This window comes from Oryctolagus cuniculus, chromosome 2, assembly GCF_964237555.1.
Source record: "Oryctolagus cuniculus chromosome 2, mOryCun1.1, whole genome shotgun sequence".
Lineage (NCBI taxonomy): Eukaryota > Metazoa > Chordata > Mammalia > Lagomorpha > Leporidae > Oryctolagus > Oryctolagus cuniculus.
The window spans coordinates 92,536,960-92,558,004 of NC_091433.1; the positions used below are offsets into that span (position 1 = coordinate 92,536,960).

Below are 21,045 nucleotides of genomic sequence, written 5' to 3' on the forward strand. Positions count from 1 at the left end.
GCCGGATTCTGTCCCAGTTGCCCCTCTTCCAGGCCAGCTCTCTGCTGTGGCCAGGGAGTGCAGTGGAGGATGGCCCAGGTGCTTGGGCCCTGTACCCCATGGGAGACCAGGAAAAGCACCTGGCTCCTGGCTCCTGCCACCGGATCAGCGTGGTGCGCCGGCCGCGGCGGCCATTGGAGGGTGAACCAACGGCAAAGGAAGACCTTTCTCTCTGTCTCTCTCTCTCACTGTCCACTCTGCCTGTCAAAAAAAAAAAAAAATAAATAAAAAATAAATAAATAAATAAATAAAAATAAAATAAAAAAAGCTTTGTATGGATTTCAAAAATTTTTTTCGCCAAAATAAACTTATAATTTAATTCCATTTTCCATGAGCTTTTTGAAACACTCTCCTATTAATCTTTGATTGTCTTTAATTCTCATGAAAGCTTTAAAAGTGTGGACCACACTGTTGTTATATTTTCATCCTTCAAAGTTACATTACCATAAATCTTGTACATCTTATTATTGAGTGATGAATTACCCACAATAATCATATGCCACCTCTAAATCTTGAATTTGTGATTAAAGATACAAATAATGTTTTGAGATATAGGTTTTAAGTTCTTTGTGCCACAGACAATTCTTAGTCTATCATCTCCAAATAAACTAGCCAAGAAAATTGTAAATACAGCAGACTGAATCCTCTCAGTTCCTGTCTTGGTGAATGGACCCAGTGTAAACCTCATGCACCACTCTTTCCATCCTTTATCACCATAAACTTCCTTTTTTGCTTCTTACCAATAGTCTGCCCATTTATAAGAGAAAGATTTCAGGTATCTGTATCAGGGAAATTTATATAGAAATTTCAGTTCTAAATAAAACTTAACACTCTCTGTAGAGGGAAAAATAGTTACTTTTTATCTTCTGTTATAGGTAATAAGAAACCAGGACTAAGAAATCATTTCCCTTTTCTAATATATTTTGCTCCCTAAATATTATTTTTTAAATTTATTTGAAAGGCAAGGTTACAGAGAGAGAGACAGAGAGATCCATTTATTTTCAGAATTTTAGTATGCATTAGTAATATGAGGACATTTATTAAACATTAAATAAATAAAAAATATAGGAGGATAACTTAGGGCTGATAGGCATTAGGAAGTAATTAGCACATCTGTTGAATGTTTAAAAAGCACCAATGAATGTGAAAAAAAGTTCAACTTCAATAATTAAAGTTGCAAATTAAAGCAAGACACTCTGTAGTGCCTCTCCATTTATCAAATATACTATGCAATGTGGACATAGATGTGAGATAAAAGGACACTCATTTACTGTCTTCACTTCAGAAGCAAGGATGATTTGGCAGAATGCTGGCAAAATCTCTCTGACCCAACAGTTTCACTTTGGGGAATTTGTCCTAAGGCAACCAAAGATATGTATGTGAGGGAGTCATTACTTGGTCATTTTTGAGCACCAGTATGCCAGGCGTCAGGGAGAAGCTGTGTCTGGGGGCTTGTGTCCTAGAGCAATGCTTCCAGGACAGCAAGCATAAACCCTGTTTGGCTGCTGAGATCTTGAAATGTGGCCAGTGTAAATGAAGAATTAAGTTTTAAGTTGTAATTCATTTAAACTTAAGTTGTCCCACGTGGCTAATGTACATGTTGGACTGTGCAGCTTTAGAGCCTTAGTTCTCAAAATGTGGTGCCTCAGGCAGCAGTAGCTGTTACTACCTTGGAACTTTAGAAACGCAGCGTGTTGGCTCCACCCAATACAGCAAATCAGAAACTCGAAGGTGGGCCTTGGCATTCTGTGTTTTAACAAGTTGGGGGTGGGAGTGAGGAACGCAAAAGCGTGAGAACCTTGACTCTGAAGGAACCTGACAGCCTTGTTACGACGTCAAATAATTGTTACCTGAAGGGTACTTGCTAAGTAAATTATTATGCATTCATACAATGATATATTATGCAGCCATTAAAGATGCTACAGTTTTATTTCTTTGATGATATGGAAATGTGCTCATTATGTATTAAGAAAAATTGTGTATAAACATAATTCTAATTCTACTTATAAGCAGGAACAGCTAATGGTTAGGGCATGAGGTTACAGTTGATTTTAAGTTTCAGGGCAGGGAAATTGGCAAGGGTTTTTTTAAAAAGATTGTTTTTATTATTTGAAAGAGAGGGGTCTTCCATCTGCTGGTTCACTCACCGAATGGCCGCAACAGCCAAAGATGAGCCATTCCAAAGTCAGGAGCCTCGAGCTTCTTCTGGGTCTTCTCATGGGTGCAGGGCCCAAGGACTTGGGCCATCCTCTGCTGCCCTGACAAGTGATTTTAATAGTCTTTTAAAAAATTTGTTTGAGACACACACACACAGAGCACACCCCCACCTGTTTTTTCACTCCCTAAATGCCCACAGCAGCCAGGGTTGGGCCAGGCCAAAGCTGGGAGCCAGAAACTCAGTCCAGGTGTCCTATATGGGTGGCAGGAGCCCAACTACTTCAACATCACCTGCTGCCTCCTGGAGTGCACATTAGCAGGAAGATGGAATAAGGACAAACACAGGTACTCTGATACGGGTTGCAGAAATCCTAACTCATGGGTTAGCCACGAGGCAAACACCTCGGGGGTCACTTTTCTGTGCACTTCATTTCAAAACTTCTCACTTCTCACTTTCGATGACTCAGCAAGCATTGTATTTATATAACTTCTCTATTTTTAATTTCCTTGTAGCCTGGAGTAGGAACAAAAATTGCTGAAAAGATTGATGAGTTTTTAGCGACTGGAAAGTTGCGTAAACTGGAAAAGGTAAACATTGTAACCTACTTGTGTATGTTTCTAGCTGTAGTGTCTGTCTTTTTGGCAACTCTCATGTAGCAACCTTGCAGGGTGATTGAAGACACACTTGGGAGACTCAGAAGGAAGAGATGAGTATTCTGTTTTTAAAAATGTAAATGTTGTTCCTATAAAGTGTTCCTGTGTTTTATGTGGCATTTGAGAGATTGTTAGCAACTCTAATAGTTTCCTTCTCATGTTTACTAACATTCAGAAGAGATTATAAACTTTGACTAAAAGATTGTTACATTTTAGAATTTCTGTGTGTGAATTCTCCCAAGCATTTTTGTGGTTTTATTTCACCCTTTTAAAAGTGTTGGAAAATTGAAAAATGCAGACAATGGATGTCCAGTTTTTGCCACAAAAATGACTGTGAGATAATGCATTTGCTAATTAGCTAGACTTAACTATTCCACAGTGTGTGTATACTTAAACGTTACATTGTACATGATAAACAAATATAATTATATCTGTCAGCCAAATTTTTTAAAATATTGAATAAATTAGAGATAAGATATTTTCAGCTGCTCCATTATTCACTTGTAACAGCCTTGGTTAAATGTAAATAATTGTGCTGTGCAGGCAAATGTAAATGTCTCGTCACATTTCTTAGCATATTGGTGTATTTCCTATAAGATCATTTGAGTCCTCAAAGCATTTGTCAATCATTGTTGGGCTTTTCTTTTCTTAAAGATTCGTCAGGATGATACGAGTTCATCTATTAATTTCCTGACTCGAGTTAGTGGCATTGGGTAAGAACTACTTTTTAAGCCCCATCCATGGCAGATGTCACCTTGACCTTCATGAACCCAGTTTGATTTTCTGGCCAGAAATAATCTGTCCTTCCTCCGTACCCCAGCACTTGCCCTGTGTATATCTTGTTGCCTGCTCCAGATTGTGCCTTTTTGCTTCTCTGAGCATTTTATCTTAAGCATTTACGTTTTCCCATAGTCCCTTATGAATTTGGAACACTCAAGCATTTTTTAAATGAAGGAATCTTCATCTTAACATTTGAGGGGTGGATGTTTGGTTTAGTGAATGTGGCACCCATGTCCCATGTGGAGTTCCGGGGTTCAGATCCTGGCTCCACTTCCAATTTAGCTTTCTGCTGACGTACTCCCTATGAGGCAACAGGTTATGGCTCAGGTACATGGGTCCCTTCCACCCACATGGGAGATGCGGATTGGATTCTGAGCACCTGGCTTCTACCTGACCCTAGGCCTGGCTGTTGCAGGCATTTGGGGAGTAGTAAACCAGTGGATGAGATCACTCACTCACATAGTCTCTGTCTCAAATAAATAAAAATAAATAGTCAAAAAAATTTTAAGAGAATTTGAGCTAGTGCAAAAGGGGTCATTTTTGACTCTAGACAAAGTAAGCATTGACATTGGAAAATTAAGGCTCTAATGCTTTACTTATCTCTCATCTTTACAGTATAAGACATTCCTTTAGATACATGATTATGGTCTATTTATTTGTTTCATTTATTGGAAAGGCAGAACTACAGAGAGAAGGAGAAAGATCTTCCATTCATTGATTCATACCCCAAAGGCCTTCATCAGCCAGGGTTGGGCTCAGGTTGAAGCTAGGAGCCCCAAACTCCATTTGGGTGTTCAGTGAGGGTGGCAGGGACCCAAGCACTTGAGCCATTAAGTACTGCCTCCCAGAATGCACACTGACAGGAAGTTGGATCAGAAATGGAGGCAGGACTCGAACCTGAGCACTCCAGTATGGGACGTGGGCAACCCAAGCAGCAACTTAACCACTGGGCCATGATACCCATCCCTGCTGCCCCTGAAATGCTGTCAGCATTTTCAAGAAAAGTTATTCTAAAATATATTAAATTTTTAATCCTAGCATGCTGAAAATAAGCTTGATTCCTTGGGAACACAAGGCCATTATGAAGTTTTCATGAAAAAGTGTTTTAGAAAACATTTGTCAAATTATCTTCTTTTTCCAGGCAATAAAACTGAAAGTTGGCCGGCGCCATGGCTCACTAGGCTAATCCTCCGCCTTGCGGCACCGGCACACCGGGTTCTAGTCCGGTCGGGGTGCCGGATTCTGTCCCCGTTGCCCCTCTTCCAGGCCAGCTCTCTGCTGTGGCCAGGGAGTGCAGTGGAGGATGGCCCAAGTGCTTGGGCCCTGCACCCCGTGGGAGACCAGGAGAAGTACCTGGCTCCTGCCATCGGATCAGCATGGTGCGCCAGCCGCAGCGTGCCGGCCGCGGCGGCCATTGGAGGGTGAACCAATGGCAAAGGAAGACCTTTCTCTCTGTCTCTCTCTCTCACTGTCCACTCTGCCTGTCAAAAAAAAAAAAAAAAAAAAAAAAAAAAGAAAACTGAAAGTTGCAGAGAGAAAGGGGGTTAATAGTGACAGGATTAGAACTCCTGTCGCCTGACTGCAGATTCAGCTGGTTCTTCTTTACCGTGGTGCCTTCCTAACATCAGTATTGGCTTCTGTACCACACTGTAGTGTGATGTTTGGACCTGCTGTTGATTATATGGCTTTATTCATCCCAAAACACTCTGTGTGGCCCCAGACTATTGTGTTTTTGTGTGTGTGCGTGCATAGTGTATGTGTGTGCACGCCTATGTGTGTGTGCCTGTGTGTATGCACACGTGTGTGTATGTGTGTGTGCACACATGTGCATGTATTTCTTTCTGTTCCCTGTTCCCACTTTATTATACGATACATTTGTGCAGTAGAGAGTCAGGCAGTCTGAGTACTGGTCCCAGTGCTGCCACCAACGAGATTTGTAACCTTTGCAAATGACTTCATCTTTCTAGCCTTCAATGTTCCCTATAAAATGAGAAGACTGGGCCGCTCTCCTAAGTTTCTGCAGCCTCTCCTATTTTATAGGAACATCTTCAGTCGATTCTGATGTCCTGATTGATTTATATGAACACAGCAATCACAGTGAGCTTTATAAGCCTAAACCAAAGTTTGTCACTACCTTGCCCAGTACCTGCTAATAGCCTCCCAGTATACTCAGAATAAAACCCAAACTTAGCCACCATGACTTCAAAAGTATGAGTGTGAACTCTGCCTACACTCAGTTCTGTTTGTTACTGTCTCTTACATCATTCTAGCCAAACTAGTTTTTCTCTTTTCTTGAACAAGGTATGCTCATGGCAGCCTTAGGGCCTTTGACTAATTGTATCCTTTGCCTAAGACACTTTCCTCTGATCCCTGAAATAGCTGGCTGTTTGTCATTAAAATCTCAGCTTAACCATCATCTCAGAGGCTTTCCCTTACCACCCAGTCTAAAGCAGACTCAGCCTCTCATGTTAGTTTGAATTCATCTACCCGAGTTTTCTTGTGTATATGTATGTATTGTTGCTCACTACAGTGTAAGTGTGTAAAGACCATTGCTCTTACTTGTCTTATTCCTGCTATGTTTTCAGCACCTACAAGTATATATGGTACATAACAGGCCTTAGTAAATCTTAGTTGAATGAATGAGTGGTTTCCAAGGGTCTGTGTGTCTGTGCCAGCTAGGTGTTTCATGTCCTACTTTGCAGTTATTTTCTTAATAATTGGAGTTTCAGAAATTCCTGCCTTGGATAAAATTGAAAAGTACCAAGGAATCATGCAACATTTTTCAGCCTGTGTGTTTAGCTTAGTACCCACGGTTTATGCTTGATAGTGGAATATACAGTTGGTTATTTGAATCAAGGATCCTGAGTTTTACCTTATACTAAGACAGTGCTTTTCTTTTGTTGTAGTCCATCTGCTGCAAGGAAGTTTGTAGATGAAGGAATTAAAACATTAGAAGGTGAGTAAAACATTAGGTCACTAATTCCAGGGTAAATGAGGCCCTGAAAAACTGTTAATGATCTGCCACACTCAAACTTTAAAATCCCTGGACACAAATAATAATATGTTCTTTGTTACACTTCAGTAGAGAGTAGGTTTAGGGTATAATTTATATTACCACCTTAAACATTTTTAGAGGGGTGGGTGTTTGTAACACAATAGATTAAGCCACTGCTTTGGACAGCAGCGGTTTAGGTCCTGGCTTCTCCACTTCTGACCCAGCTTCCTTCCAGTGCACCAAAGCAGTGGGTGATAGCCCAGGTTCTTGGGTTTCTCCACCCACATGGCAGACTTGGACAGAGTTCAGGGCTTCTTGGCTTCAGCCTGGCCCAGCCCAGGCTGTTGTGGCCATTTAGGGAATGAACCAGTGAATGAAAGATCGCTATCTCCCTCTCTCCCCTCTTTCTGTCACTCTGCCTTTCAAATAGGTAAATTAATTAAAAAATAATTTAGGTTCGTAACTCTGGAAAAATTCAAGAAGAGGCTTCCTGGTTTAAAGATAATGAAATAGTAATCATTGGCAGATTTTTAAAAGATTTAGATTTTCTTGTGTTCAGTAAAATTTTAGAAAACTAAATCTTATACATCAGACTAAAGGCTAAGTCATGTATACTTAAGAAAGATTCTATATAAGATTTCCAATGCTTATTGAAGAAATATTTTCCTTACGCCTAGTATAGCAATCTTTTAAATATAATTGAGTCCTTTATCTTTTTCAAAGATATATGCCATATGTATGGATTCACTGCAGTGAATCTAGAATTTGGGATTTAGTGCAACTGTCATAAGCAACCCAAATGGTTAAGTGGTGAGGTTTTTTTGACTTGGGCTTGAGCCCTCCTCCCCCCACTTATCAGAATGAGTGAGCATGGTGCTTCAGCTTCCTGCTACAAAATGGATATTTCTGTCTCAAGTGATTTAACATAATATTTGCAAAGCACTTAGCAGGATGCTTGGTGCACACAGTAAATACTTAAAACAGTACTTGATTTTTTTAGGAGGCATGATTAGTTAGAGATATTAGTGCATTAAGGATTCCTGTGAGTTCCATGGCTGGAAAATGAACTGTCCATGTGCCTCCTAGAGGGTTGTACTTTTCTGTTTGTGGCATACTCAGTGTCTCTGATATCTGAGGGAAAGGATGGGCTAAGGGTGGCAAGAATGTATATGTTTCTCAAATATAATCAACTGCATCTCTTGGTATTGTCAAGGAGCCACCGTTCTGGTTTTTGTATTGTTTTACACAATATGTAGACATGTAATATAACTTGATCTCTACTCAACTTTCAGATATTTCAGTGTTTTCTGTGTGCATACAACCATAGGAAATATACTCCATTTGTCATACTTACTTTTCTCCATTTTATACCTCCAAAGGAAACATATATTAGAATGTAAAAGCAATTATGGGAATCACTTTTGAAGTATACTTATATTGCTGTTTCTTTAGCAAGGCTCATTACTATACTCAGGCCCAGTAAAAAGAACACCCAGTGAAACTAAGTCACTTAGACCCAAGATGCTATATTGTGACAGCTTTTTTAAATGAAAAAATGTAGATAATACTTTTCTTCTCAATAGAGTTCTTACTATGTTGTCTGCACAAGCTGATACTCAATGGTAGTTGTGTAAAGGTGTGAATGAACAAATGAACAGCATCAGTGACCCTAGTTAGCCATAAGACATTCAGAAGCTGTGGTTACTGTTGCTGCTATGAACAGTAAATTAAGCCATGTTGGTTCTTATAAGATAGCCAGTGAAGTACAGGTAAGGTCCTGGTGCATCTGTCTATCTCTCTTGTAACTAATGGAAATTTCAACAGTAAGTAAAAAGGATCATTAAATCAACTGTTAGGATTTATTACATTGATTAGAGTTTTAGTTCCTAATATCAGAAATTTTTTTTCTCACGGTGTTTTCAAAGTCATTTCAATGTATTTTCCCCCCAGGAATTCTTTATTTAAAAAGGTCATTGAATTTAGTATCTTTTTTTCCAAAAAGTGTTTAAATTAACACCTCCACTTTATTTATCTTTGCAGATCTCAGGAAAAATGAAGATAAATTGAACCATCACCAGCGAATTGGATTAAAGTAAGATAGCGAATTTTTTTGATACTTGGATTATGAAAGTAAAATTTTTATAGACATTCTTTTATATACCGTGACAACTCCTTGAACTTAGCTGAAGAAAACCACTTTTTAGCTCACTGCTTGGATTTGTTACAGACTGCCTTAGAGTATGTTCACACATTTTGTTACTCCTTTCCAGTTTGTTTACTTGTTTTGAGGATTTCCCTCATTCTCTTGACCTTAGCAGGGGACTTGCTCTTAAAATACCTAGAATTGAGTGCATCACAGTGCATGTTTCTTTCATGCCTGCATTGTACTAAGCACCATACTAGGTCTGGGGTAAGAATATAATGAAGTTTAGGGTAGCTCTTAAGGAGTTTATAGTCTACCTGAGAAGAGCATGAAGTGTGTCAATGTGAATTTACATGAACATGGAAAGCCAAATTAGCAAAAAAAAAAAAAAAGATGAAAGCCCCAAACATGTAAATAACAGTGTAAGAGTGACCACAAGACATGTTTCTATGTCACCATTAATAGTTATTTTTGGAGCAGGTATTGATGTCTACAGTTACAGTCCATACGCACCATGTGTGTCTCCTCTTGTATTGTATAGTCTGGTGGTGATTGAGTTCTAACAACCTTCTGAACTTGCCTGTTGACACCTTACTATAATATTTTTAAATTTGCACTATCATTTTAAAACTTGGAGCCAGTAAGAGGCCAGGGTCGTTTGAGTCCCGCTTCCTTGCATTTGTGTGGAGAATGGAGATTTGAAGAAGCTGGCTGTGGTGAGAACTGGTTTTGAGCAGGAGCATCATCTTTGTTGGTCTTGGGCTTAGGCACTGCTTCGCACTGACACCGTGTCTTCCTAACAGCCTCTTGGAGGTATAACACATATCTCGTATAACTCACCCACTTTTATTATACACGTGGAGTGGTGCAGCCATTACTACAATCACTTCAATTCTTGATTTCCCAGAAAGAACCCCATACTCTTTGGGAGTCATTCCCCATGTCTTGTCGGTGCCCTGCCCCAGGCCTATTAATTTTTCTCTTTACAGATTTTCCTATTCTGGACATTTCTTACATGAGTGAGCACATAGAATACGTAGTCTTGTGAGTGGCTCCTTTCACTTAACATATTGTTTTAAAATCAGATAATTGGGCAGGATTTAAGAGCAGTGAACTGTAACCCCTTGACTTACCAGTAGAGAGCAGTCTGCTTTGAAAGCATATACTGAATTAAATGTATTTCTGTCCTGTCATGTGACTGCGAAGCTTATTTGCAGATATTTGTAGATGGGATAGAATATTTCAAAGCATGACACTTAAGGATTTTTATCCAGTTAAGGGAAAAAAGGCTTCCCACTCTCTCCCCCCGATTTTGCTGCAGTCTTCTCAATGAATTTCAGTTTTGCTTTGTGAGGATTACAGTGATATGCTTGTATAAGGGTATTTGTTACGGTAGGTGACTTAATTTTTAAGGAGATTTAAATTTTATAATGCTATTTACTCTGTCTTTATAGATATTTTGAGGACTTTGAGAAAAGAATTCCTCGGGAAGAGATGCTACAAATGCAAGTAAGAGCGTGCTGAATTGTATTGTTTGATGAGCACTGAGAATGTCACTTGGTGGAAAACTATTTTTGGAATACTGACCAAATTTTTCTTCTATTAGGATATTGTACTAAATGAAGTTAAAAAAGTGGATTCTGAGTACATTGCTACTGTCTGTGGCAGTTTCAGGAGAGGTAATACACTTCCTAATCTTGGGTTTTCATGCCTTGATGTCAGAATTGCCTCGTGTATGGGAAAAGCTTGGATTAGAAAGATGTAATTTTTGTTACGTCATAGATTTTTTAGGATCCTGTAGTATTAGCTAAATTTTTTTGTTTATAGATGGGAATATATATTAATAACTGAGAGAAATTCATCCTGGTTTTATTATAGGATGATTTTTTAAAGTTTTTATTTATATTATTTATTTGAGAAGCAGAGAGTAGATAGACCTTCCATCTACTGGTTCACTCCCAAATGTCATAACAGTAGGGAATGGGCCAGGCTGAAGCCAGAAGCCCCAAACTCAGTCTGGGTCTCTCACATGGGTGACAGGGACCCAAGTACTTGAGCCATTACCTGCTGCCTTCTAGGGGGTACCCATTAGCAAGAAGCCAGAACTGGGAGCAGAGCTGGGACTTGAACCCAGGCATCCTAAATATGGGATGCAGGCATCCCAAGTAGCAGCTTAACTGCTGTACAAACATACACCCCTAGGATAGTATTTTAATGACAGTTTTAACAAAATTTGTAAGATGGCTTTAGGTATAATAAAATGCTAAGAATGGTTGTCTTTGGCTAAATGCCAATGAAGCGATGGATAGTTTTGTTTACTTTTTTATTTTCCAAGCTTTGGTAGGTCTAAGAATAATATCTCAGGGGCACCAGTTCAAAAACCAGTTCTCCCAATAACCAAGTTCTTGAGAAGGTCTCCCACTGCGTGTGAATGCGAGCCATGTGAGAATCACACAGTCCGGGTCTCTTGCTGGCTTAACATTGGGGAAGGATTACTTACATTTTAAAATATTAACTTATAAAAATTAGGATGGAAAACTTGGAAACGTTTTAAGTATGTACCTACACAGACTCTCTGGCCTCTTATGGGATTTTGCCTAGAAAGTAGGTGATGGGTTGTCAGAAGTACTCCAGGCAGCTGTGATTAGAACGTGGAGCTGGGAGGAGGAGGACACCCATAATTACTGACAAGTAGAAGGAAGAGTGGATTGGGGTTGCAGACCCAGCTCCTGCAGCCAGATCTGCCCATGAGACACAGTTTAGGTACCTTTGTCTCTCCTGATTCTAGTTTCCACATTTGCAAAAGGAGAGGGCTGCAGGTCACAGCAGTTCCAGAACGCCTGTGTCAGTCAGAACACGCAGGAAGTTGTCGAACTCTGCCACGTGGCCACTAAGTAAGAATCTCCTTAGGCTGGAACGTGGATTCTGTATTTTGAAAATGTAGGTTGTGATGCAGGGCAAGCCAGGCTCACGTTCCACCAACTGTGACTACTTTCCTGGGTTTATGTCTTTCCATCTTATTTTTAGTTTTCCTATTTTGAGAATGTTGTGTGGTTACATGCTTTAATAGAAAAAAGACACTAAGAAGGCTCACTTCTGCTCTGTTCACCCTGTTCATTTCCTCTCTCCACAGTCCTATTGATAACCACTTTCTTGTGTACTCTCTCAACATGTCTGCATGAAAATACAACCAAATATGAGTATATGTTCTTGATTTTCTCCCCCCCTCCCCAGGCACCTTTCCTTCACAAGGTAGTAAAATATATACATAATACTATACCCTGCTTTATTCACTTAAAATACACCTGCGAGGCCAGTCCGTATCAGCATAGAGAGAGCATCTTGATTCTTCCTGTATTGCATAGCACTTGCCTGTATGGGTGCCATACTGTGTTTCCCCAGTCCCTTGTCAACAACAGAGCTTGGAGTTGTTTTGTTTTATAAATAGAGTAAAACATTTTCAGTGATAGGTAGGTGCTGGTAGTCTTTCAGTCATAGGTAGGTAACCTGTAGGGGAAAAAAAGAGAAGACAATTGAATTTTCTTTCTTTTTTTTTCTAACTTTTTTTTTTAAAGCAGCTTTCATGGATGTTCTCAGATCAACACACATGCAGTCTCATCTTCTTTATATTTAAATACAGTAGCTCCCTCCTACCCCCAGCCATCCTTGGTTTTGCTTTCCGCTGTTTCAGTTACCATCAGTCAACCGTAGTCTGAAAATATTGAATGGAAAGTTCCAGAAACAGTTCATGAGTTTTAAATTATGCACCATTGTTAGTGTGATGAAATCTCAGAGCACCCAGCATAGCCACACTGTATGTGCTCCCTGCCTGTCAGTCACTTAGTAGCTATGTTGGCGTCAGGTCTCAGATCCACTGTCTTGGTGGCAGTATCACAATGCTTGTGTTCTGGTCACCTTATTTTACTTAATAATGGCCCTGAAGTCCAGTGGTGATGCTGGCAATTTGTATATGCCAAAGAGAAGCCAACAAGTGCTTCTTTTAAGTGAAAAGGTGAAAATTCTCAATTTAAGGAGAGAGAGAAAAGATCATATGGTGGGCTTGCTAAGATCTGTAGTAAGAAAAATCTATCCATGGAATTGTGAACAAAGAGAAATTTGTGTTAGTTTTACTGCCACAGCTCTGATTGCAAAAGTTATGACCATAGTGTATGGTGAGGGCCTAGTTAAGATGCAAAAAGTATTAAATTATAGAGTTCAGTACTGCGCATGGTTTCAGGCATCAGCTGGGGGTCTTGGAACATATCCTGTGCGAATAAGAGATTGTTGTATCTGCTTAAAGATTATCAGTACAGCAGCTGGATACTCCACTTCTGATCCAGCTCCCTGTTAATGAACCTGGGAAAGCAGTGGTAGATGGCCCAGGTGCTTGGGCCCCTGACCCCCAGTGGGAGACCTAGATGAAGCTCCTGGCTTCAACCTGGCCTGGCCTTGGCCATTGTAGCTATCTGGGGAGTGAACCAGCAGGTGAAAGATGTCTCTTGTTTCACCCTCTGTCTTTCTACTTCTGCCTTTTAAATCAATAAATAAATATGTTAAAAAAGATTATTTATATATAGGATGGTGATCCAAAAATACTATAAGATCTTCAATCACCAAAAGTATGTTTTGAACCTGTAATTCCTAACAAGAGGAAAAAAAAGGGAAATTATTTATTTAGACAAACTGTGTACCACTTTTCTGAATACTTTTACATATGTTCTCGTTCAGCTGCACAGTAACCTGTGAAATAGCTTTTGCAGTTTACAAATCAGGGAACAGATCTAGAGGAATGGAGAGTCCTCATTTATGATGCTGAAAAATAAAGACAAAGTGAAAAAAATCCAAATGGGGATATAATTCCACAGTATACAGTAAAAGAAAGATTAAAACAGCTGCATACTACTTGCTTGAAGTTGTGTTGTTGTAGATTATCTAAGTCATTATAAACTCTTTTTTTAAAAGATTTATTTATTTATTTATTTGAAAGTCAAAGTTACAAAGTTACACAGAGAGAAAGAGACGCAGAGAGAGCGAGAGAGAGGTCTTCCATCAGATGGTTCACTCCCCAATTGCTGCAACGGCTGGAGCTGTGCAGATCCAAAGCCAGGAGCCAGGAGCGTCTTCTGGGTCTCCCATGTAGGTACAGCGGCCCAAGAACTTGGGCCATCTTCCACTGCTTTTCCAGGCCATAGCAGAGAGCTAGATCGGAAGAGGAGCAGCCGGGTCTCGAACCGGTACCCATATGGGATGCTGGCGCTTCAGGCCAGGACGTTAACCCGCTGAGCCACAGCGCCCACCCCTCATTATAAACTCTTATGTTCTTATCTATGATAATGTAATAGTCATTTTTACCAATATTCATTAAATGAGTAAAATCATAAGGATTGAAGTGAGTTTTCTGATTAACCTTGACAGAATTAGAGCATGTTTAAATGAAGATTATGATATATCGTTTGTTCGTAGATGTACCTTAAAGCTACTTTTTTTCTTAAGAAAAAAAAAAAAGGATTTAGTTATTTATTTGAAAGTCAGAGTTGCAGAGAGAGAGGTCTTCTATCTGCTGGTTTATTTCCCAGATGGCTACAACAGCTAGGGCTGGGTGAGGCCAAAGCTAGGAGCCAGGAGCTTCATCTGGGTCTCCCATATGGGTGACAGGGGCCCAAACACTGGGCCATCTTCTCCTGCTTTCCCAGGCACTTTAGCAGGGAGCTGGATCAGAAGTGGAGCAGCTGGAACTCAAACCAGCGCCCATATGGGATGCTGGTGCTGCAGGCCACGGTTTAACTCATAGCACCACAGCGCTGGCCACTGAAAATGGAAATCTTTTTTATTTTTTTAGGATTTATTTATTTATTTTGAAAGCCAAGAGTTATACAAAGAGAGAAAGAGAGGCAGAGAGAGAGAGGGAGAAAAAGAGGGAGAGAGGGGCCTTCCATCCACTGGTTCACTCCCTAATTGGCTGCAATGGCTGGAGCTGTGCAGATCCAAAGCCAGGAGCCAGGAGCTTCCTCTAGGTCTCCCACGCAGGTGCAGGGGCCTAAGGACTTGGGCCATCTTCCACTGCTTTCCCAGGCCATAGCAGACAGCTGAATCAGAAGTAGAGCAGCCGGGACTTGAACTGGTGCCCATAACTGGCGCCACTGCAAGGAGCGGCCTTACCCACTACGCCACGGCGCTGGCCCCAGAAAATTGAAATCTTTAACAGTGAAATAGACAGGCTGTAAGACAAGACTCTTCTGTTGTCACCTTGGCCTTTATTTGCCTAGTTGATGCATTCACATGGAGCATTCCATACGTGTTCTTTGTTTTCACAGGGGCAGAATCCAGTGGTGACATGGATGTCCTGCTGACCCATCCAAGCTTTACCTCGGAATCAGCCAAGCAGGTACCTCAGAATTCTTACACAGCAGCAGATGTCACTTTCTAAATGACAGTTAGATATTTTCAGTGTAAGTTTTGTTTTATGCTTTCTGAAAATTCAGCTAAAGTGTTTTCTATTGATTGAATTCTGTGAAAACAAATTAAGTTGTGGAAAGATTCCCACGTTTTCCCCTTAAGGATTTGGGAAGAAAATCTAACATTTGAAAGAGGTAAAATTTAATAAAATATTTCCAGAATTCTTTACTGTCTGTCATAGGTATTTCAGAAGTGCTGAATGTGGAGTGGGCTTTGGCACAGTGGTTAAGATGACACTTGGGCTACCTGCTTTTCATATTGACATGCCTGGGTTGGAGTCCCGACTGGTTTCCATTCCGGCTTCCTGGAATGCACTCTGGGAAGCAGCGGGTGATGGCTCAGGAGCTTGGGACCTACCACCCATGTGGGAGACCCAGATGGAGTTCCTGGCTTCTGGCTTCAGCTTGGGCCAGCCCCACCTGTTGTAGGCATTTGGGGAAAGAACCAGCAGATGAGAGATTGATCTCTCTCCTTCTCTCTCTCCCTCCCTCTCTCTTGCTCTCTCTGTCTCCCCCTCCTTGTCCCTCTTGCCCTCACCCCCACTTCTCTCCCTCTGTGGCGCTGCCTTTCAAATAAATAAAAATGAATAAACATTGAAAAAATGTTTCTTACTGTAGCAGAGTAATTACTCTTTTTCTTATTCCCTGGTTATGATTCTGCAGCCAAAGCTGTTACACCGTGTTGTGGAGCAGTTACAAAAGGTCCATTTTATTACAGACACTCTGTCAAAGGGTGAAACAAAGTTCATGGTAAGTACTTGTTTGAGTTCACACATCTGAAAAACCCTTGGCAATTGTTCAGTAACCATTCTGAGTGTGTGACTTCATTGTAGTTTTGTATTACAGTCAACAAATAGGACATCTATGAGACCTTAGATAAAAATAGTTAGCAGGGTGTCTCATTCTCATAACTACTCTCAAAATGTTAAGTCCTTTTATTTTAAATTCCCTGTTTATAAATAATCATGCCATTGGAATGGGTAATTAGACATAGTTCACTTTTTAAAAATGACTTGACACATTTTAAGTTTTTCCCTAAAATAGCAAATGGTTCTCCTGTTTTGCTGACTCAGAAGTCTGTGGTAGTTGAGGTTAGAACTGTCGAAGCATGGATGACACTGCCAAGACAGGAAAGCAGCGTGTGTGAGGGGAGGGTAAGGCGGGTGGAGTGAAGTTGGGAGGGTAAGGCGGGTGGAGTGAAGTGTGTGAGGGGAGGGTAAGGCGGGTGGAGTGAAGTTGTGAGGGGAGGGTAAGGCGGGTGGAGTGAAGTTGGGAGGGTGAGGCGGGTGGAGTGAAGTGTGTGAGGGGAGGGTAAGGCGGGTGGAGTGAAGTGTGTGAGGGGACGGGAGGGCGGGTGGAGTGAAGTGTGTGAGGGGAGGGGAGGGCGGGTGGAGTGAAGTGTGTGAGGGGAGGGGAGGGTGGGTGGAGTGAAGTGTGTGAGGGGAGGGTAGGACGGGTGGAGTGAAGTGTGTGAGGGGAGGGTGAGGCTGGTGGAGTGAAGTGTGTGAGGGGAGGGGAGGGCGGGTGGAGTGAAGTGTGTGAGGGGAGGGGAGGGCTGGTGGAGTGAAGTGTGTGAGGGGAGGGGAGGGCGGGTGGAGTGAAGGTGTGAGGGGAGGGTGAGGCGGGTGGAGTGAAGTGTGTGAGGGGAGGGGAGGGCGGGTGGAGTGAAGTGTGTGAGGGGAGGGGAGGGGGGGTGGAGTGAAGTGTGTGAGGGGAGGGTAAGGCGGGTGGAGTGAAGTGTGTGAGGGGAGGGGAGGGCGGGTGGAGTGAAGTGTGTGAGGGGAGGGGAGGGCGGGTGGAGTGAAGGTGTGAGGGGAGGGGAGGGGAGGGCGGGTGGAGTGAAGTGTGTGAGGGGAGGGTGAGGCGGGTGGAGTGAAGTGTGTGAGGGGAGGGGAGGGCGGGTGGAGTGAAGTGTGTGAGGGGAGGGGAGGGGGGGTGGAGTGAAGTGTGTGAGGGGAGGGGAGGGCGGGTGGAGTGAAGGTGTGAGGGGAGGGGAGGGCGGGCGGAGTGAAGTGTGTGAGGGGAGGGGAGGGCGGGTGGAGTGAAGTGTGTGAGGGGAGGGGAGGGCGGGTGGAGTGAAGTGTGTGAGGGGAGGGGAGGGCGGGTGGAGTGAAGTGTGTGAGGGGAGCGATTTTTTCTCAGTGATGGTGAGCCCTGCCAATCCTGTAGGCTTCCTAGGGAGCTCACATGTAAAGATTCAAGACAAAGGCACATGAAGTAAAAACCAAGTATTAACAGCCTGTATAAAAACCAACAGGGAAGCAAATAGAATCTAGGATCAAGATTCTTCTTTCTGGGCTGGCATCGTGGGTTTGAGCCACTGCCTGCAATGCTAGCGTCCCATATCAGAGGGACATTGCAGTCTCAGCTGCTTCGCTTCCAATCCAGCTCCCTGCTAATGTTCCTGGGAAGGCAATGGAAGATTGCCCAAGTACTTGGGTCCCCGCCATCGTGAGGGAGACCTAGATGGAGAGCCAGGCCCCTGGCTTGAGCCTGACCCAGCCCTGGTGTTTGTGGCCATTTGGGGTGTGAGCTACTGAGGGAAGATTTCTCTCTCTCTCTCTCTCTCTCTCTCTGTCACACACACACACATTGCCATTCAAATAAATAAGTAAATAAATCTTAGGAAAAAAAAAAAACTGGCCGGCGCCACAGCTCACTTGGCTAATCCTCTGCCTGCGGCACCGGCACCCCAGGTTCTAGGCCCGGTTGGGGTGCCAGATTCTGTCCCAGTTGCTCCTCTTCCAGTCAAGCTTTCTGCTGTGGCCCAGGAGTGCAGTGGAGGATGGCCCAGGTGCTTGGGCCCTGCACCTGCATGGGAGACCAGGAGAAGCTCCTGGCTCCTGCCTTCAGATCGGCGCAGTGCGCCAGCCATAGCAGCCATTTTGGGGGTGAACCAATGGAAGGAAGACCTTTCTCTCTCTCTCTCTCTCTCTCACTGTCTAACTCTGCCTGTCAAAACAAAACAAAACAAAAAAACTTTTCTTTCTTACCTCTATTTTCTTGGTCACTAAAACACATCATTTGGGTCTTTATTCCTCAGTGTCCCACTTTTTTCAATTTGTATGGCCAAAAGGAGAAAACTGTGCTTTTGAGAGTGAGCGAGCCAGAATTAGTAACAGTCAGTGCATAGACTTGACAGGAGTGTTAGCCAGAAGGAGAAGATGCTTGAGAAAGATAATTAAAGCATCGTGTCATTCAGAAAGTAGAATGGTGGCCGCCAGGGCCTGGGAAGAGGGATATTGGGAAGTTCCTGTCTAATGGGTGAGGAGTTTAAGGTGGGGAAGGTGACAGTGTCCTCGAGATGAATGGTGTGGGTGATGGTGATGGTTGCACAGTGCCACAGAACTGTATACTTGAAAATGGTTCCGATGTTTTATGTGCTATACATCTAGCTGTACACACGCGCATACCCAATCATATTAAAAATTCAGCATGGTGACATAATGGACTGTGCAAGTGTACTATCTAAGTTGGTTGCACTCCAACAGTGTTTTCCAAAGAACTATTTTTTCCCCAACGTTAAAAAAAAGTCTTTGGGAATTAAATCAAGATTTATTCTCTTGAATCTGACGGGTTTTGTGTTTTTTTTTTTTTAAACTTTTATTTAATGAATATAAATTTCCAAAGTACGACTTATGCATTACAATGGCTTCCCCCCCATACCGTCCTTCCCACCCACAACCCTCCCCTTTCCCACTCCCTCTCCCCTTCCATTCACATCAAGATTCATTTTCGATTATCTTAATATACAGAAGATCAGCTTAGTATACATCAAGTATGGATTTCAACAGTTTGCTCCCACACAGAAACATAAAGTGAAAAATAATAGATGATTTTTTTAAATGATGATGAAATCAGAGCAGACCTATTGTCATGTTTAATCCCAGTGAGAGTCAAGTTGGAAATTGATAATTTCTTTTTTTTTTTTTTACAGAAGATTAGTTTAGTATGCATTAAGTAAGGATTTCAACAGTTTGTACCCCCATAGAAACACAAAGTGAAATATATTGTTTGAGTACTCGTTATAGCATTAAATCTCAATGTACAGCGCAATAAGGATAGAGATCCTACATGAGGAGTAAGTGCACAGTGACTCCTGTTGTTGACTTTACCAATTGACACTCCTGTCTATGGCATCAGTAATCTCCCTATGCTCCAGTCATGAGTTTCCAAGGCTATGGAAGCCCTCTGATTTCTCCGACTCTTATCTTGTTTAGACAAGGTCATAGTCAAAGTGGAGGTTCTCTCCTCCCTTCAGAGAAAGGTACCTCCTTCTTTGATGACCTGTTCTTTCCACTGGGATCTCACTCGCAGAGATCTTTTGCCAGAGTGTCTTGGCTTTCCATGCCTGAAATACTCTCATGAGTTTTTCAGCCAGATCCGAATGCCTTTAGGGCTGATTCTGAGGCCAGAGTGCTATTTAGGACATCTGCCATTCTATGAGTCTGCTGAGTATCTCACTTCCCATGTTGGATCACTCTCCCCTTTATTTACTCCATTGGTTAGCGTTAGCAGGTACTAGACTTGTCTATGTGCTCCCTTTGACTCCCAGTCCCTCCACCATGACCAACTGTGAACTGAAACTGATCACCTGGAACAGTGAGATGGCATTGGTACATGCCACCTCGATGGGATTGAATTGGAATCCCCTGGTATGCTTCCAACTCCACTACTTGGGGCAAGTCGGCCTGAGCATGTCCCAAATTATACATCTCTTCCCTCTCCCATTCCCACTCCCATGTTCAACAGGGATCACATTTCAGTTAATTTTCAACACTTAAGAATAACTGTGCATCAATTACAGAACTAAACCAGTCATATTAAGTAGAACAGACAAAAAAACTACTAAGAGGGATAATGTATTAAGTTGTTCATTAACAGTCAGGGCTATGCTGATCAAGCCACCGTTTCCCATAGTGTCCATTTCACTTCAGGAGGTTTCCTTTTTGGTGTTCAGTCAGTTGTCACCGATCAGGGAGAACATATGGTATTTGTCCCTTTGGGACTGGCTTATTTTACTCAGCATGATGTGTTCCAGATTCCTCCATTTTGTTGCAAATGACTGGATTTCGTTGTTTCTTACTGCGGTATAGTATTCTAAAGAGTACATATCCCATAATTTCTTTATCCAGTCTACCGTTGATGGGCATTTAGGTTGGTTCCAGGTCTTAGCTATTGTGAATTGAGCTGCAATAAACATTAGGGTGCAGACCTCTTTTTTGTTTGCCAATTTAAATTCCTTTGGGTAAATTCCAAGGAGTGGGATGGCTGGGTCGAACGGTAGGGTTATCTTCAGGTTTCTGAGGAATCTCCAGACTGATTTCCATAGTGGCTTGACCAGTTTGCATTCCCACCAACAGTGGGTTAGTGTCCCTTTTTCCCCACATCCTCGCCAGCATCTGTTGTTGGTAGATTTCTGCATGTGAGCCATTCTAACCGGGGTGAGGTGAAACTTCATTGTGGTTTTGATTTGCATTTCCCTGATTGCTAATGACCTTGAACATTTTTTCATGTGCCTGTTGGCCATTTGGGTTTCCTCTTTTGAAAAATGTCTATTGAGGTCCTTGGCCCATCTCTTAAGTGGGTTGTTGGTTTTGTTTTTGTGGAGTTTCTTGATCTCTTTGTAGATTCTGGTTATTAACCCTTTATCTGTTGCATAGTTTGCAAATATTTTTTCCCATTCTGTCGGTTGTCTCTTCACTCTCCTGACTGTTTCTTTTGCAGTACAGAAACTTCTCAATTTGATGCAATCCCAATAGTTGATTTTGGCTTTGACTGCCTGTGCCTCCCGGGTCTTTTCCAGAAACTCTTTGCCTGTG

The 21,045-nt window shown here is 42.1% G+C and overlaps 1 protein-coding gene across 2 annotated transcripts in view; it reads left to right on the plus strand.

Moving 5' to 3' along the window:
- Positions 1-21,045, plus strand: part of POLB (DNA polymerase beta) — a 33,888-nt gene that overhangs the window by 4,712 nt on the left and 8,131 nt on the right. For both annotated transcript variants that reach the window (XM_002720765.5, XM_008273915.2), the window contains exons 4-11: positions 2,710-2,784; positions 3,505-3,563; positions 6,537-6,586; positions 8,666-8,717; positions 10,223-10,277; positions 10,375-10,447; positions 15,083-15,153; positions 15,887-15,973. In XM_002720765.5, coding sequence (XP_002720811.1) covers positions 2,710-2,784; positions 3,505-3,563; positions 6,537-6,586; positions 8,666-8,717; positions 10,223-10,277; positions 10,375-10,447; positions 15,083-15,153; positions 15,887-15,973 — 522 coding nt within the window. The remainder of the gene's footprint in view (positions 1-2,709; positions 2,785-3,504; positions 3,564-6,536; positions 6,587-8,665; positions 8,718-10,222; positions 10,278-10,374; positions 10,448-15,082; positions 15,154-15,886; positions 15,974-21,045) is intronic.